The following is an 18,471-nucleotide window of genomic DNA, read 5'->3' as shown; positions in this document are numbered from 1 at the left end:
TAAGCTTAAGATTTAACTCGGGTTGTAGTCAACCAAAATAGTAATAGTAAACAAGTTAGCCTTCCGAGCTAATATGTGCTAACTACGCTAATGACATCGTCATTAACAGGTGATAGTATCTGCAACATTTTTTGCAAACACTAGATATCAAATGAAAGCCAGAGACTAAGGTTATATCATATTAAGTTGCTATAAACTGTAAACTCATCACTTCATTATCTGGGAGTCTGACAAGCTCAGGCAGCTCCTGCCTCTGTCTCAGACTCACCCTGGTTGGCAGCTGGCTCCTCTTCTTTTTTTATTCCGTTTTAAGGTGGGTGGCGACCAGCGTTAAGGTGCATTACCACCACCCACCATGTTGACGTGTGAGCCAGAGTTTTCTACCCCCACAAACAAATGCAGCACTATCTTCTCACTAAACTTCCAGGGGTTGGAAGCCCTGGACGCAGCGCCCGGGTCGGGTCCGGATGTAACAGCAATTGTCAGACGAGAGCATATCCACCAAACAATCAACTCAAACTTTATCAGATTGAGTGTGTTTACATGCACAGTAGTATCCTGGTTATGATGAGGTTTTTGGAGTGTCCTGGTTATGTTTCGCACATATAAACACCTCATCCTTCTTTCATAAACCTGGATATGCTACCAGGAGTACCCCAGTAGAAACCAGGATACTGTTAGAATCATGTAAACAGGGATATAAATAACCAGAATATGCATGTAAAAGCACAGTATGCAATAATGATGAGGGAGCTGGATGATGTGTGTGTGTCTGAGTCTGTTTATGTTAATTTTAGTCATGTTGCAGTGTTTCATGTCTTTGTAGTCCTTATTGGGCCACATTTCAACAGCAGGAACTTAGACCAAGAACCTTTTGAGGAACTCCTCTACCTGCATTTCAACCAGAGGGTCTAAATTAAGTTTCACCACCAGGAAGTGTGACATATTTATTTTGGAAGGTGGTGCCACTCCTATGAGAATGAAATAGATTTGAATAATCTGACTGATTCTTCTGTGTTCAGTGGCTTTGATCCACCCAAACTTTACCTTATAAGCCTTTAGTTGTACCGCGCAATATTTCTGCACCATTTATGCGATGTTTCTCACAGAGCCTCCACCACCTAGAAGTACACACCCTGCAGTCCGGAAATACAGCCTACGCTGCCCCACATTACTGCTGCATTACTCACACATTCAGGTGGATCAGTGAGTTTGCTTCCCAGAATTTAGAGAGTCGAACAGTAAGAGTCATTGTTGTATTGAGCAACCGTTGAAATATTTGTTTTTTTACACTTTACTTAAGGAGGAGTCACACTGTAAAAATAGCGTTTGGCTTTCCCTTTATACTGTAGTGCAAATTCATCGTGGTGTTATTCATCTTTGAAGCCTACATTGAGTTTTATATTAAGATTCTCAACCCATGTCATTACTCAATCTGCAATTAAAAAAACTAAAGGTATAATATTCTTGCCTCATTTTGCTTTTGCTAGCTAAATATTACAATTATTTCTAGAGCAGTGCTAACAAAGAGACCATAAAAATAATACTCTTATTAAAACATGACCACACGGGTGTAAATTACACAAAAAATGACTCAATCATACAGACCCTGGCAGGTGTCACGAAGAGAATGAAAAGTGTGCAGAAATTAGTAATTTGATCTCTCAAATGCATTCATGCATTGTTAGTTCATACAGACATATCAAGTACGTTGGTCTCATTTTATTTCATTTGGCCTCACATTACACCAGCATTACACCAGGGCTGGATTATCAACTGGGAAACTACCCCGGGGCTCAACAGCTAACGTTGCCCCCAGTGCTCTAACTGGCCTGATCAGTGCTCTATTACACACGACATGGTCTTATATAAATATTTGCAAGCATAAACAATTAATGTGCAACATGAATTATTATTTTATTTTTTGACACCTGCTGGACTCTGTACAAATACAATTTGTAACTTTTGGAACTACGTGTAAAAAATGATGAATGTATTTATTTTTTACTGTTTTGAGATTTATACACATTTTAACTGCACAACACGAAACAACTAGCATTTACACAAGTTGAGATCTTTCAACTGTACATTTATTTCCAAAAGGCTGCATATACATTTGCAAATTCTACTGTACAGAAAACATCCAAAATGTCCATAATTATAGATACAATATACCACAAAGCTGCCCTGGCATTACCAAACATAGATGTTCAGCACTAGAAAAGCTCTGCAGCCTATTCAATATTATAATCTTAAATACTTTTTCAACTAATACCTTTAAATGTATGTCAGTATGATTAATTGTTCTTTTTTTCATCCCCATCTGTACTTTACAACATTCACCATTTACAGTAGTTAAACAAGGCACAAGAATAGTGATATGAAGCCGAAGGCCATGCGTGAAGCAAAAAAGAGCATGAGACCGACCAACTCAGGTGACAGAAAATCATGGACACGACATGTGAACGTTTTAGCTCCTGAAACAGGGTTAGTCTTACACCAAAGCATTATACATAGTGAGAATACATCTGTGTATGTGTGTGTGTGTGTGTGTGTGTGTGTCTGAGCTCACTCTTAAAAAACAGAATTTCACTTGTATGAGTTTTACAGTAGACACAGCTGCAACACATCCATGATGAGGGTGAACGTTGAGTGTGATGGGGGTGTACCGCACAGACAGGATGCTCTCAATGCAACATAAGCCACCGCTAAGCGTTACAAAAGCACACATTTCCATTTTTTGACACTCTTTGCTTGCAGGAATGAAAAGGAGAATCCAGTTAGTCACAATTAAAGAAACAATCATAATGGGGGGGAGAAAAAAAAGATTACCTTTCCCATTCTTGATAGGCCTGATATGAGGTCTATGTGACGGGTGTTAATGGCAGGAATTGGGTGATAAGACACGGTGACGCGCTCCCTTCAGTGCCAGGAAATGATGTTTTATGGCTTCCTCCCTCTCTATCAGTCGGTGGAGGAAACTGTAATGAACTGTAATGCCACAGTTCAAAATCTCACTCTGCCACATTACACACAGCGACCACGCTTTTCTTTCCTTCGCAACATGTGGGAGGCTCTTCTGACCGCACTGTCCTTCAAGCTCAGACGGGGGCTGATATCATACTTTTAATGATTTGTTTGTACAACAGTGGTTGTCTGTTAGAAGTCTTCCTACAGCACTAGATGTTTTGGGATTTTTAAAAGAGATGAAAATGGTTAAATTTAAAGATACTTGGCTTTGAAAGTTCACAATCACAACATTTAAGCAATTAGCAGCTTCCATTTAAAAATATAATGTTGGACGCCAAAAAAAGTAGCTTCTAATTGAAGTGTCCTCATTCATCCGGTGACTCAGGGGTATGTGTGGAAAAAAAGAATCAGTTACAGGTGTCTCTGAAATGACACCACAGTAGTATCACCGTATTTGCATATAAGAGCGTCTATGCAAATATGTCCAGAGCTATGTGGACCACTGGGGACAGGAGAGGAGACGGCAGGGACAGTCCCGGGGGGGGGGGAAAGGAGCTCCACTCTCTTCTAACACAGATTCAGAAAATAACAGACACAAAAGTTCAGAAAATTCACCCCCCCCACCCTCCACCCTCCACCCCTCCTCCCCCACTTATCATCTGAGCTGGAACATGAATACACAGGGGGGGGGGGGGGCAGCCTTAACTTCAAATAAAGAACAAATAAATTAAAAATAAAGTGAAAAGGCAGAAGAAGATTTACAGTCCATCCTCAGACAGATTCTATAAAGAGAGGGTGGTGGATCCACAGCAGGCGACAGCTCACCGCGACCCGTTGTGATTGGTCGGCGTGTCGACTGCTCGCTCAGTCTACTCACCGGCAGCCTCATGACCCTCCAGCGCACCGCCGCAGTGTGTTGTCTGTCACACAGATATGTCTTAGTTTGTCAGTGTGTTTCTCTCCTCTCAGCCTGTGTATTCAGGAGCAGCATCCTCTGTCTTATGACTCGTTAGTTTGCCCGTTCCGCAGAGACCTCCCGCTTGTATGTGATTGAAGTCAGACTCCGGCTCATCCTGCTCCTTGGGGGAGATTTTGGAATGGATCTTGCCAATCTCCTCCAGGGCACTGGCTAGAGAATCAAGGTCAGCAGTGTCCTGGTGGCGAGCCTCCCACAGGCTCAGAATGACTGCTGATGGACTCCGCTGCTTTGCAAAGTAACCCAGGTTTCTGTAGAAGGAGCACACACAGCTGGATTAATGAACAGGAGACACAAGACTTCACATATTCACTGTATCCTTGCATTTATTTATCTTCTGGCAGATATGAGTCATACAATCAGTACTTCCATCTGATTGGATGAACAAGAACACCACATAAAACATCCTCTATGTCATGAAAACATCAGAACTGTTCCTCTCTTCTATTCTGTTCTGACTGAAATCACATTTAGGATTTACAAGATTTAGATTTACAAGTCAACATGTTTTTTAAATATATTGGTAACAGTTTTGTATTATTAGAATGAAGAAAAAAGATCTTTGGGGAAATTTCAGAAATGCTCCGTTTAGCGTGAGCCGGCTGGAGGAGCGTTCCTGCAGCAGAGTGCTGGTGTTAGTGACAGTAAACACACTGCTGTAGCTACAGTACACGTCATGAACACAGTGTGTTGTCAGCAGTACCATCGAAGAGGAAGAACAGTTGATTTTTATGTTTTTACTGTTTTCAGCCTGATGAAGATCCTGCGAGGTTGAAACCAGTACAACAATATTCCTGATTAAATAAAGACTGTTAATACCTCGAGAGGCTGAAGAACATCTTTCTGATCATTTTCCCATCAACTGATCACATCTATCGATACATATATTGATAAAATTACATTTAGCATGTTAAAGGAATTTATCCATATGTGGTGCTTCATGTAGCAGTTTGGCAGCTTTTCATTCATCTTCTTACATAACAAATTACATTTAAATGCTATAATATGAATGTATTGTGCTGTATAATTACAGTACAGTTTCATTATGTTATTTCAGAGAAGCTTCAACATTTTGATAATTGTAGTTGTAAATAATCTTTACAGCACAGATAAATACAAACTGATTCCAGGGTTTCAGATCTCATGTTTCACATACTGGTTCCACTGGTCAAAAAACGGCAAAACATTTTACTATGATTATATCTATTCAGCACATGTCAGTACTGAATCAATAAATAATCAATATCCCCTTCTTCTGACTATTTAAAATCCACCTATTGTATTTATCCGTACCTGTAAGGTGTCTCGGTGCAGTGAGCACTATCATCTGCTTTAATGTGCAGGTAAAACAAAAAACCTTTCTATTAGAAATGTAATCAAGAATATATTTGTATCATAAATCATGAGTAATGACTGGGAAACACTGCTGGTTGGATTTTATTCTCAGGTGTGACTGAAGGTAAAGAAGGAGTTTGTTATCATGTCAGTACAGTGCAGTGGTGAGTCCAGTTGGGGGCAGTGTTTCACTGCTGCTCTTTGGGACTTTTCAACAGAAATAACAACAAGGAACATAAAAGGCTGCAGCCATTGGTCACATCAGGCTCTGTTCAAAGCCGCCCAACTTGGAGAGGAAAGCTTATCTGGATAATTTGGAATCCCAAAAGACTCTTAGATACCTCATCTCATGAATCACACACTTAACAGAGATTACAGTCGCCACAAGCAAACGCAGCCACTGGATTGAGTAAATATCACTATAGTCTTTCATCATAAATGCATATTTCTATTTGATAATGACATAGATGTTAGACTGACTGGTGTAAGACAGAAATGTTAGAGGTGGAAATTGTCTATTAAGGCAGAATCACAACACACATCATAAGCAACAGCATTCAACAGAGAGCAAAGTCACTTATGTGCCGTATAGTTAAATAATCAGTCCTGCCTCCTGCTGCTGCTGAGAGAATAAAAAAGCACCTGGCAACAAGCTGCATATAAAGCCACATTCATGAGCTTAACAACACTCACAGGACTGTTATCATTCTCATCAGCGCGTGTTCACGGCGAGGCCATTACGGAGGAAAAGGTGCACACACGCCATGTGATCTCAGACAGGGTGCATACATCATACGCTCACCGATCTAAGTGGAGTTTCTGGGCTAAGAGTTGCCAGTCCTTGCCCTTGGCGTTGGCAGTGTCGAAGGTGGCACAGATCCTCTGGCGGATGGACAGGGGGATTTTGAAGGCCTTGGGCCCCGTCTGGGACGTGATGGTGCAGTCTGTCTGCATAAAAAATGGAACCGAATCTTTTTCAGTCTGGAGGAGCAGAACAGAAACAGACTGTGATCAGACCAGGGTCAGATAGGATTTGCAAATACAGCTTGGTGCTTGTTTTAAACAGCTTGGAGAGCCAGATGGGTGGAGTTTCTTTCCTGGATGAGGAGGATTCAGACAAGTATGCTTAACATTTTAAAACATTGGTACACATTTAGTAAACAAAACAACAGAGAGGTGAAGACATCTGGTAGCCTCCAGCTCTGTCTAAAGTGATGACATCTCTCAGACCGACAGCAATACTCCAATGAAAGTCTCTCTATTGATTATCAGAAATCCATATCAGTTACAATGATTGGTTTGCCTCTTCTTCTTCAATTGGTCAGATCTAAGCTCACTCATTGGCTAGCTTGGTGAACAAGCCTCCATTTTTACTGATTGGCTCCCAAACATGTGTAAACTAACGGCTCCAGACAGTCACCGGTGAGAGCTGAGAGGAAAGAAGAGGATTCACTATCAGACTCAAAGTCTTCTGTAAAGGAGCAGAGTCTGTCTCTGCTATGTGTAAAGTATTCAAGGTTTAAGTTGGGTGTATCACTTAAAGACCACATTTCCCATCTTTATGCTGGCAGTGATTTCCTGTCCAGCCTTTCAATATTACACTCTCTGCCACTTTGACCCTCTGTCTATCTGTTACGGCCCAGGCTGACAGATCTCCCACAACATCCAGCTGCAGCACCAACAGCTTTAGTGCAAAGCACATGTGTTTTATAGATCGCTCAAATATGTCGTCTTCACATCTTCTAGTGTGTCATTTTATTTTGATTTTGTCAGCAGGAAATGACTATAAAGGTACAGTCACATGACACTCAGGTCCTGCAGATATTTGCTCGCCTTCTGTTTAACTTTAACACATAAAACTCACAAACTCAATCATATGAGTCTAGTTTCAGTGCAGTTTGTCAGGTGGAATCACACAGTTGGCCTTCATTTGCCATCAACCTGTTTAGTATAGTATCACACTAGCAGACTGAACTGCAGCGCGTTTACACTCTGCTCATATAAATCAATGACCCACTAGGATCATGACATCACTTCCTCTGTCAGGGCTGAGCGCTGGGCAGTGCTGTTCAACAGAAGGCTGATGTGCTCTTTACAACCTTCTGCACAGTTGGAAACCTGTAGCGTAGTTGTATGTTTCATGTGTACATACTAAATCTGAAGAATAAAGACTGTACATTGTGTGTCCTCTACTGCACCATACTGTCCCTGCAGAGACTCTTCACAACTGAAACATGTCAACACAAATGAGGAACTGTCATTAGCTTCTTTGGGACAGAAAGGTAAGCTAACCATCAGGTTTAAATCTTTTTGTGTCCCTTTCCTACATCAAGGGTGGCTTTCAGGTTACGTAGCTTCCAGCCGTTATTTAGCTGCGTTCATTGAAAAGGTCGACGCCGGAGTAGAAACTGACTGAACTTTGAGCGCAGCTGCGAGACATAAAATCTGTGCAATGGAAACGCCCAAGGTAGCACTTTTATTCCAAGTTCAAACTACTGTTTGAAACGTGTGAAAAAATTTAAAGGTCCTCTCCACCCTTGCACTGAATAATAATTTGTGTCAGATATAGTTTTTCCATGAAAAAGTTTAATTACCTTGTTAAAAATTCTGAGAAGTACATCTAGTCTGTCAAATATGCAAAAATGTTTCATTTCAAAAGTTACTAAACTAAAGAACAAGTCCGCTGCAAACTGGACCACAGTTAGCTTTAGCTTCAGAGATTCTTTCAGCTGGAATGTTAAAACAGCTCAGACATCCAAGTGAAGATACAATGAACAAAACACATTCGGGATGGAGGGACTTTAATATCTAGACGATAATCATCAGTTTGAATTCAAAACTCTCAGTGTTTCAGTGCAACAGGCTGAGTCATGTTCTCCAGCGTTGTCCGTCTGATCCGCTGCATGCTCTGCTGCCCTCCACTAAACCAGACTATTGTTGTTTTCTTTGCTAAAGCTAAATGGAGTTGAACAGATAATTATAACACCAAACCATCTGAGGAGTAATGTGAGGAAGCACTTTGGATTTGACACCATAGATGGAAGATGTGACAGTAACATTAGTTTGTCACTCAGGACAGGAAGCAGAGACACTAGACACAGTCTAGGACAGGAAGTCATAAATGATGTCGTTCAAAACTGTTCAGTCTTTTTTTTTAAAGTGAGCCCTAAACGCTGTGACTAATAGTGCAACGCAGCTCTAAAAATCCTGAGTTGATTATATTTATCCGACCAAATAACCTACAATGTGAAATCCAGTGTAGAAGCTTCCAGTCTGTTTACTGTAGAGCCAAAATAAACATAGTGATGATGTGAATTCTAACAAACCTCAACTAATCATCCAGGTACGACTGAATCAAACCATAAAAATCAGTGTCTGACTGTAATACTATCAGTTTAAATAGTGCTGTTGGCCTTGAGGTAGGACAAGCACGTTTGTGACTGGTTGTGAAAAAGCAGTTGGGTAAAATCAATGAGTAACACTCCCTCATGCCTTAACAACTACTGTCAAGGTGCTCTTGAGTGAGGATTTCTAACTCCTCGCTGCTCCAGTGGAGCCGCTCAGCAGCTGACAGAAGACTGCTGTTACGCCGGGCAGCTCCCAGGTGTTAGTGCATGTGAATGTGAAGCAGGCTATTTGCTGGGACACGTGTCTCCCTGGATGAATAAAGGTTAAAAAATATATACAGTAAACACGGTGAACAGCTGGATCTGTGTTGTTTGTGTTAGCCACGTTTAGCATAAATCTGTGAAGAATTAAAATAAGTGTCCTCTTAATACACGGTGCGAGCTCAGGAGAGCTGGCCCTGCTGTCAGTGGACACACTCTGGGAAGGTTACATAAAGGTTGTGTGAAAAAGTGAAGCGTCCGCCTCCACACCCCCTCCCGCAGCTGCAGAGTCTCACCTCGGCCACCGCGGTGTAGACCTGCAGAATCTGCTCGTGGCCTTTGACCTGACGCACGCTGATTTTGCAGGAGAGCTGGGCGGTGGCGGGGCTGTATCTCTCCAGAGAGAAGGCACAGTGCAGGGGCTGCTGGTTGCTGCACCACACTTGGGGGAAGGAGAATTCCTGAGGAGGCGGAAGAAGAAGAAGAGCAACATACACTGTTAACATATGCTTTAAAATGAGATGATTCAGCTCCCTGTTCTACATCTGGCCACACTGTCACATGTGAAGCCACACACACACACACACGAGGCGAGATAAAAGGTAAGAGTTGGCTTTGAAGTAAGTCTCAATGATTCCATGGCTTGATATATTTATGCACGGAAATAACTATTGTTAAAATGAGAAAGTCTTTCCAGCCTGAACCTCCGTACAATAACTCTGGTAGCAGAAGCAGCTTGCGGGCAGAGTACTGTAAGCAGTATACTGTATCTGGGAAGACGGGGAACAGGGAAAAGATTGCCTTTGATGTTTAATTAATTTCCAGAGAACAGGCACATCTGTAGGGAAACGTCCTTGACCTCTGCTAGACTCCGTCTCTGCCATATCTGCATATTAAAAGTGACCTGTAAACGATTCTGAGAGAAGACTAGGGCATTAAAAGCGCCGACCTGTGTGCCTACTGAAGACTTGACCCTTGTGGCTTTGATCTCGGCTGCTTGATGCAGCACACAGCAGCAGATAATGGAGTCGGGGAGAAGCAGCGGCGAGGGAGGAGGGGGAGGGGTGATGGACGTGGAAAGCTCGGATGCTCTTTAGCACTAAAAGCTGACTTGATGTATGGCACGACGCTCGGCTATTATTCTACACCTGCTCCACCAAAGCGGGTTTGCGGTGCCTGCCTGCCTCCCGAGGCCCTCATAAATAAGGCCGTGGAGAGGGGTGGGTGTCTTTGAAACACAGAGCTTTCACCATGCATTCAGATCTTTAAGCAACAACAGCGTACAGTGGGGACACAGCTCAGCTGCTCTGAACAACAGCAACAACAGGTACAAAACAGAATTCAATGACTGCAGCGCTGCGCTCCATTTAATAGCCTACTGTTTGCATCTTAATGCTCCTGAAGAGAAAAACAAATACAAAGCTATTAATCTCTAGTCACATCCATCTTTATGATCCTCAACAAAGAAACGTATGTGACAGCAGGATTTACACAGTTTTAAAGCACAACATAGTTCACACAAACACACATATAAAGCAAACCCAGAACGTCACAAGCTGAAGAGGAATTATTCTCATCAAACTGGGTTTGAACTGAGGGAAGCATCGAGGCACAAAACCTTCAACGTTGTTGTAGTTCAACCATTTTCTGAGTGGACTATTAAAGGGGACGTATGATGCTTTCCCTTATTTTCAGTCATATAATGTTACAATGTCAGATGTTCATATTAAATGAGGCTCTGAACACTCGGTTTCCAACGTTTTTTTCTACTTTCAGCTCGAGTCGACGTCGGCTTGTGATGGATTTCTTTATACGGTCATCTGCTCCACACACAGCGTGAGCTCAGGTCCACTTTAGCTACGTAGCTGTGATCTATGATGATCTAAACAGCAGATACTAAGTTCACTTTCACACCTGTGGTTCAGTTCATTTGGTCCAAAACAAGAGAAAAAAAAGGAAACGCTGTTGCTTTTCAGCTCTGGTCCTGTCGGTGTTCACGCCGTCTATTGAAGTTAACATGAAGTTATACAGACTGAACAGGAACTCAGTGATTGGACAGTTTTGGTGATGCAGGGACTCACATGGGGAAATCTAATTCTGGTGCACGTTATGCATCACTTTAATGCTTCTTATGTGTATATCTGTTTTCTGATGTCACAACAAGTTTAGGAAGAAATAACTGATTATAAGTGTTATTAGTATTAACGGACTGCAGATCCAGTTGATGTTATGAACAATGGCAGGTAGAGACAGTATGAAGAGGAGGTGATTGTATGTCACATGTTTCTGTGTGCGCTACACAGCTTTTGACCATCTGCTTGATCAGGCAAAATCCCAGCACTTCAGTGTTGATGCGCATATGTGTTACCATGGCGACCAAAAGTTCTGCATAAATAATATACATCACTTATACGGATCGCTTATCATAAGATGTTATTGTGAACAGTTCACAATCAGCAGATGGATTTAAATGATCACAAGTGGAGTCTACTTGAAAGCAGCACAGATTTCTAGTGTTCAGTGTTCATTTACATCTGAAAATGCTTCTTTAGGACTGGTGGGATCATTGTCATCAACCTACTGGTGAACAAAGTGTTAATATAATAGAAATGCATTTCAGGATATTAACAGAAGCATTTTCTAATAAGACATCTTTTATAAAGGGTTTATTAATGTTAACCAATCATTTACTAATGCTTTATGGATCAGTTATAAGACATTAACAACTATAGCCATACTAGGGGCGCTGTGTGGAAAAGTTGTGCTAACATTAGCATGCTAACATGCTTACAGTGACAATGTTAACATGCTGATGTTTAGCAAGTAATCTTAATTTAGCATGTTAGCATGCCAACATTTGCAAATGAGTCCTAAACAATAAGTACAGTTGAGGCTGATGAGAATGTCATTATTTTGCAGACAAATGATGACGGTGCTAGCTAGAGATCACCAAAGTTACTGCAGTTCCTCCTGAAGGGGATATCAATGGATCTACTGAATTTCATGGTGATCCAACCAGTAGTTGTTGACATATTTCAGTCCAGACCAGAGTGGTGAACTGGGTGACCAGCAGACTGACCAGCATGATGACAGCACAGCAAAAAAATACTTCCCCCCTAGCATGACGTTAGCATTTATAAATGTTAAAACGTTAGCAAGACTCTTGATTTTCAGACTTCCCAATAAATAAGCAATCAAGTTTAACTATAAATGGTAATAAGTCATTAATAAAGACTTTTAACAATAATAAATGAAGTACTGATCTGAAGAGCAAGTGATTAGCAGTATCATTGTTCTTATATATGTATGTGTGTGTATGTATGTGTATATGATTAATGTACATTTCTTATATGTTTGTATGTATCTACTGTCTGTGTACATGCTCATATTTGTAATGAATGGCTTTTGTATGAAATGGTGAAATACAAATAAAATTTGAATTGAAATGAATTTTTTACAACTTGAATGATGTTCTTATTAACATATTGATAATACTAACCAAACTGATCTGTACAGTATTAGTCAATCATTTATTGGCTATTAATAAGTTTTAATACTTTATAAATCCTTTATAAAGAGCCTATCAGATGATGGTACCTGATAAACATTATTCTAGTGCCGACTAGAGAATCATTGACTTGAACAAAAAAACACTTCACATCTCTCCACAAGCTGTTTGATTGATAAGTGCAGAAACACCACAGTAATTATTAGCAGCAAAAACAGACTCGTGCAAATTAGCACTTTGGTATCCAATCCATGTTTTGATACAATATCTTGTCAGTTAACTGCCGCTGTTACCTGACATGTGGTAAAGGGTTTGATGCTCCACAGGAACTGGGGAACATCCTGGATGGACACCTGGAGGCTGAAGGTGTTCGCTCGGAAAGGCAACATCTTTGGCTCCTCGAGGAGCTGACCCCCTCTGATCTTCTCTGCAGCCACCACTCCCTGGAGAGGGAAGGCAATCAAGAATAATGGTGAGAGAGGAAGACAAGGGGGTCTGGAGGAAAGAGGGGGTGAGAGAGGATGGTAATATACAAAGAAAGGAACAGAAGAGAGATGAATGCAAGAGGAAGCATACAGGAATCCTTCCCTTCCCTCTGAAGGTACACTACCTTTGCATATCAGCATGAACACCTGTTGCTAATCTTTCCCTCTGTCACATCCACTAATTGACTCATCACAAATATTAACATAGAAACATGCTGCCAAGAAGGGACGTCAAGTCTCCACTGAACAAATCCTACAACTCTTGCTCTCCATTAGCATCACATTTCCAGCCTCAACATGACAGATTGAAGCTTGAATTTAATGCCGTGGAAACGGGTGCGTCAGGGGGCAAACACCCATCTCCTAAATTGAATTTGTGATGATGAAAGAGCACTTTGATTGTCGCTTGCAGGTATTCATCTGTCATCATTGTTCAGTGTCCCGGTGGGATGGTTCAGTGTCTGGCCCGTCTATCCTTCTAGCCATCTCAATCACAAGGGGAAAAGACAGGGAACAGAGATGTAACTAATGCCAGATCACGCTGATTGATTCTGACTAAGTGTCTGTGCGTGCAAAGAGCTTGTGTGGGCATGTGTTTGTGTGTGTGTAAGCACTTTTACGTATGTGTTTGCAGAGAAGCGTGCCTGGGACGTATTGCATATTGTCATTGCTGAAGGTGTGAAAACAATCAACTGCTGGCAAAATGCAGATGAAAGGCACTCATAGGAAAAAACAAATGTGACAGCGGGGAAGCTGAAATATGGCATTCCTCCTCTGCCATCTGCCTCTGTCTTTCAAACCTGTTAGACGCTGAGCAGCCGGACAACACTGGCTTTCTTTGTTTTTCCCCCTACAACATGTAGCTACCTTGGATCTGGTGACGACTTCGTTTAAACTTATTAGAAGCTGTCAAAATGTCATGATTGAAGTTTTGTGTAGACTGTTCCTGTTCCTGACCTGCTGTTTGACACATCACATACTCGACTGATGTGTTTGACGTCATGTTTTACAGCTGAGAGAACGCTGCAGCGAGAGGAATAGAGTTGTGAATTCTGCATAGACAACATTTGGGGTTGGATTGGTTGAACGAGTGTAAAAGAATAAATACACAGTACTTTAATAAAAAGTCAAAGGTACAAACTTCAAACTATGACTCCCAAAGAAGAATGAAACGTCTGTTGCTAGCACTGCTAACGGTGGGCAGACGTTAGTTGATCCTGATAACAGATGAATGTGGATGATTTATGCCTTGTGCTCTTCATCATTACTGCGGTGGCACAGTCCAACTGAACACATCTTCACAGACAGATGTTTGGGCTTATCACAGTCAGAAATTCCCCCTCAGCCTGCGTTAATGTGAAGATATTCAGTCTAAAAACAGAAGTTTGAAACTCTGTGTACGTCTGTGTAACATCTGCCTCCTGAATGTTACATTAAACACATTAGTTGAGCTTTAAATGGTCACTATGTCTAACAGCAAAATCTTTTAATATAGAATATAATTTTACCTTTATTTAATAGTTGTAAGGTGTACATATTTGTGTTATTTTCATTATTTTATGCTGTTATCTTATATTTAATATTTAATACTTGGCTACATAGTATCCATGGTAACGATGCAGCTATAAAGCCCGTTACCGGGGGAACCAGTCAGACCAGGTGAGTGTGTGACTGTTAAACCTGTAAATAATAATAATGTATAGCTGACCCGAGATAGACTTTATTACTAATTATAATTATATTGACATTCAGAGTGATTATCTGTGTGAACTGATTCATCTCTATCAATAATCTGTAATATACTGAGTCTTTGATCCTGGTCAAGGTTCGACCGTCGGCCCTGTTGTTTGTTATTTAACAGTTATTAAGCTTCGTCACAGAAATCATTTATTAGTTTTGTAAGTTTCCTTTGATTATGATTTTATTTGTTAAATAGTTTTACAGACCAGACTCGTTTCCCCCAAATCCCAAAGTGTTTGTAAGCAATAAACAGACGTCACTGAATCCACATCGGAGCGTCTGGGCGTCTTTGTTGGAGTCAACTGATGTTACTGTCAGCCGTTAGTCCACCATCATCATCATCATCATCATCATCACAACACAACGCAGAGACTGTAGGCTGTCACTATTAACGGGGGTGTTATAAACTGTGAGGCTAATCTAGTCCCCCGTTCTGCAGTGTGAATGTGAAAGTGCTGTTGAGCATCTGAAAAAACATGAAACTGTTAAATTCCAGCTGAGGAACCTGCAGGTCTGCTCAGCAGCCGTCCGCCAAGGACACGGACTATACGGCTCGCCGCTGGTCCTGTGTAGGCGGCTGCTCAGTTTCATGGCTTTAGATTAGGAGCTTTATTTCAGTAGCATTTTGATGACTATTTAAATCCAGCTGCCTCACAAGGTGATAGATGCTGATAGATGCTGATACATGGTGATACATGGTGATAGACAGATGTTCATCACCTGACAAGTGTTTTTTAAAAGTAGCCGCAATTTTCCAAACAGTTTCCAAGGATGACTTCCATGTAACAAACCATCTGCTACGTCAGGTTCGTCACGTGTGACGGTTACTGATCTGCTGTATGAAAGTATAAAAGAATGAGAGATCCAGGAGGATTCAAATCTAAAATCACAAAACTATTGTGATCAAAATCCTTCATTTTTATTATTTGAAATAGATTTCTCGTTGATGATCAGCTGTTTTCATCTTAATGATGACGAGATTGAGGATGTTGTAGAAATGATCCTTTGACGAGACTAACAGCTGAAGGTTGAGATGAACAATATTACCTGGTAGTATTTACACTGCCAACAGTGCACTACAGTAATATGGGTGGTGTTTTCAGGTAGGAGGATTGTGTCCATTGTCTCTTCAGTACAACCTGAACGTTGTGACCTTGACTTGTTTCCTACGCAGCGAGACTTTGCCTGTCTTTACCGTCACAGCTGACACAAACTATACACATATTTGTTTCTGATTTTCGTGGGTTTTAAGATCTGAACTGAATGTTAAGCTGCTTACTTTTAGGAATGAGATGACTAATTCATTTTAAAAAGTGCAAGCATTGTGCAGTATCAGAGGAAATATCTGAAAACAGTCAATCATAACTGTCTCTTGGTCTCAGCTTCCTCACACACATGTTTGTGTTGCATCAGGCTTCCTGTTGATCCAGAATCCAGTCTGTGATTGACTTTGTGCTGGAAAGCTTGGAAAACACACAGCAGAGATGTGGCGCTAACAGACAGGAACCCAAGGGACGTGCAAAAGTCTGGCATCTGCTCGGCAGGCTGGGAATTCATAAACCAAATCCAGAATGCATTTTAAAGCCAGCTGCCGCTGACGGCTGCGACATGACAGAAAGGCGGTCGGGAGGCAGAGTCAGTCACGAGGCTCACGACGCTCCGTTCAGCTCAGCTCGTCTGTTAGTCTAGTCTCTCAGGGGAGGACGAGAAGCTTGATTTCCCTGATGTTCACTGATGAGATCTCAATGCTTAAAAACCCTATAGGTCGCCGAAGGATAATCAAGTCAAACAAGTTAAATAAAAAAAGAACGGCAGTGATTACAGTACGGCAGCCTTTGTCTCAGTCTATTAAAACCTCTGGATGAGAATGTGTCAGGCTGTTACTCAGTCCCTACTGTCTACACTGCACTATTGTTTCACACGGCTGATGAATCTGCAATCACTCACATGCTTTAACTGGTGGAGAGCACATGTTGGGGTCCCTGCTGCCTCAGTGAGCCCAGGCAAAAACCACACACACACACACACACACACACACACACACACACACACACACACACACACACACACCACACACACACACACACACAAACACACACACACATGTTCAGGTTGAATCTAGGCCACATCCTAACAATATGCACTTCCTAATGGAGTAGAAATCGCTAAGGTGAAAGTGAATGACGTCAGAGATAGCAGTGGTGATGGACAAATGCAGAAAGATTGTTGGTTTGAATTCTCTCCTTGCTCTCTTGCAACTAAAAAAAAACAACAGTGACATTAAAGACACTTATTTCAAGTTAATTTAAAGACTCACAAAAACATTTCTCTCTTACTTCTAGTGGTATCTAGCCATGCAAATAGTCTTGGTTTAATTATAAAGTGGTACCAGACATTTCTAACCCCAACTCATTACCATGGAGGTGAGTGGAGTTTCATCTGCTCACAGGACACATTTGCACACATAATCTAATGAGCCACACACCTCACTGTTGAAACTATCTCCTGTAGATTATCCAGAGTGGACACTGTTTATGGAAAAAAGATGCTGCAGATGAATTTTGAAATGTCATTAGAAGTGTATATTTCAGCTACAGATATCTCCAAACTACCACAGGTGAGTGAAAACACCTGCTTCTCATCATATCTGTGCACTGACCCTTTAAACCTGCACAAGACACAACACCGACATATTAACACCTTCAAAAGTTGATATGGCGAACATGTTAGCCTGTTAAGCTAGCATTCATTTGGAGATGTATGTACAGTAAGTCTGATATTAACTCTCTGTAGCAGCTGGGATTTATTAAACAGCTGTCTGCTTCTTCTGGAAATAACACCCATGAGAGCGGAGAGACTGAACTAAACCAGTAAAGTTGTGAGCTAAAAGATGCTAATAGGCTCCGTAGATCTGAGGGGAGTGGCAGAGCTGTGTGATAAATCATTACTCCTTTCACATTACAGTCATTTAATCCATTGTTAATATAAAACTATTTAGCAGAGTCTGTCCTGTCAGTGCTTTGCCATTAGCTGCAGGTTTTAAATTAAACTTTTAGCTCCATCTATATTTTATGTAGCAGTGTGCACAGCGTTGCAAACAGCAGTACATTTTAAACACAAATTCTTTGGAGGCAAAATGTGTCTGCACACATAAAAACACAGCTAACAAAGTAACTACAAATGAAAAATTCATTTCCAGAGTAAACAAATGAACTCATGCAATGGCAAAATAAGTAGATGGTGTTCTCCACTTTGCATTCTTGATCACTTCAACCAGGGAACTATTACCAAGCTTTGGGAAATGTAGTCTTGTACACGTTCCAGCTTGCCACCTATTTTTAAATAACTCAGTCTAGCATTAAATTAGCTTTAGCCTGTGAATTAGCAGCTTATAAACTGGGCAAAGAATGTACATTTACCACTTAAGCCATTAATACTGCTCTTATAAAAAACTGAAACTGTGAACAAAGTGCTGCTGGAAATGAACATGACTCATTTTTTGTTGAATAAACCAAAGCAGGAAAAAAAACCCCCACAGGCCGAGCACCTGACAGCGTCCTTTCCCCACCTGAAAGGCGTGCGGCGTGTCGTCCACACAGTACACCCGCAGGCTGTAGCTCATGGAGCTGGCCTCCATGCTCCCAAACACAGCCAGCTTCAGCCTCTTGACGGCAGCCTGTGTCAGGGGCTCGCCCACCAGGGCGTACGAGCCCGGCTGGTCCAGCAGCAGGTGGCAGCTCGCCGAGTCCATTAGGCAGTAACAGGAAGTGGATTCATCCTCCACTGACATTACGTCCTACAATAAAGAACACGGTGTTCATGACACCAGTTAGATGATATCACATGATC

The 18,471-nt window shown here is 41.4% G+C and overlaps 1 protein-coding gene across 3 annotated transcripts in view; it reads right to left on the bottom strand.

Moving 5' to 3' along the window:
* Window positions 1-2,068: 2,068 nt before the first annotated feature.
* Window positions 2,069-18,471, bottom strand: part of unc5db (unc-5 netrin receptor Db) — a 185,807-nt gene continuing 169,404 nt past the window's right edge. For all 3 annotated transcript variants that reach the window (XM_067601621.1, XM_067601607.1, XM_067601612.1), the window contains 5 exons: window positions 18,191-18,418; window positions 12,691-12,840; window positions 9,186-9,350; window positions 6,084-6,262; window positions 2,069-4,197 (listed from right to left, as the gene is read on the bottom strand). In XM_067601621.1, the coding sequence (XP_067457722.1) occupies window positions 3,936-4,197; window positions 6,084-6,262; window positions 9,186-9,350; window positions 12,691-12,840; window positions 18,191-18,418 (984 nt within the window). In that variant the 3' untranslated portion in view covers window positions 2,069-3,935. The remainder of the gene's footprint in view (window positions 4,198-6,083; window positions 6,263-9,185; window positions 9,351-12,690; window positions 12,841-18,190; window positions 18,419-18,471) is intronic.

This window comes from Thunnus thynnus, chromosome 2 (genome assembly GCF_963924715.1).
Source record: "Thunnus thynnus chromosome 2, fThuThy2.1, whole genome shotgun sequence".
Taxonomy (NCBI): domain Eukaryota; kingdom Metazoa; phylum Chordata; class Actinopteri; order Scombriformes; family Scombridae; genus Thunnus; species Thunnus thynnus.
This window is presented reverse-complemented; position numbering and strand designations above follow the sequence as displayed.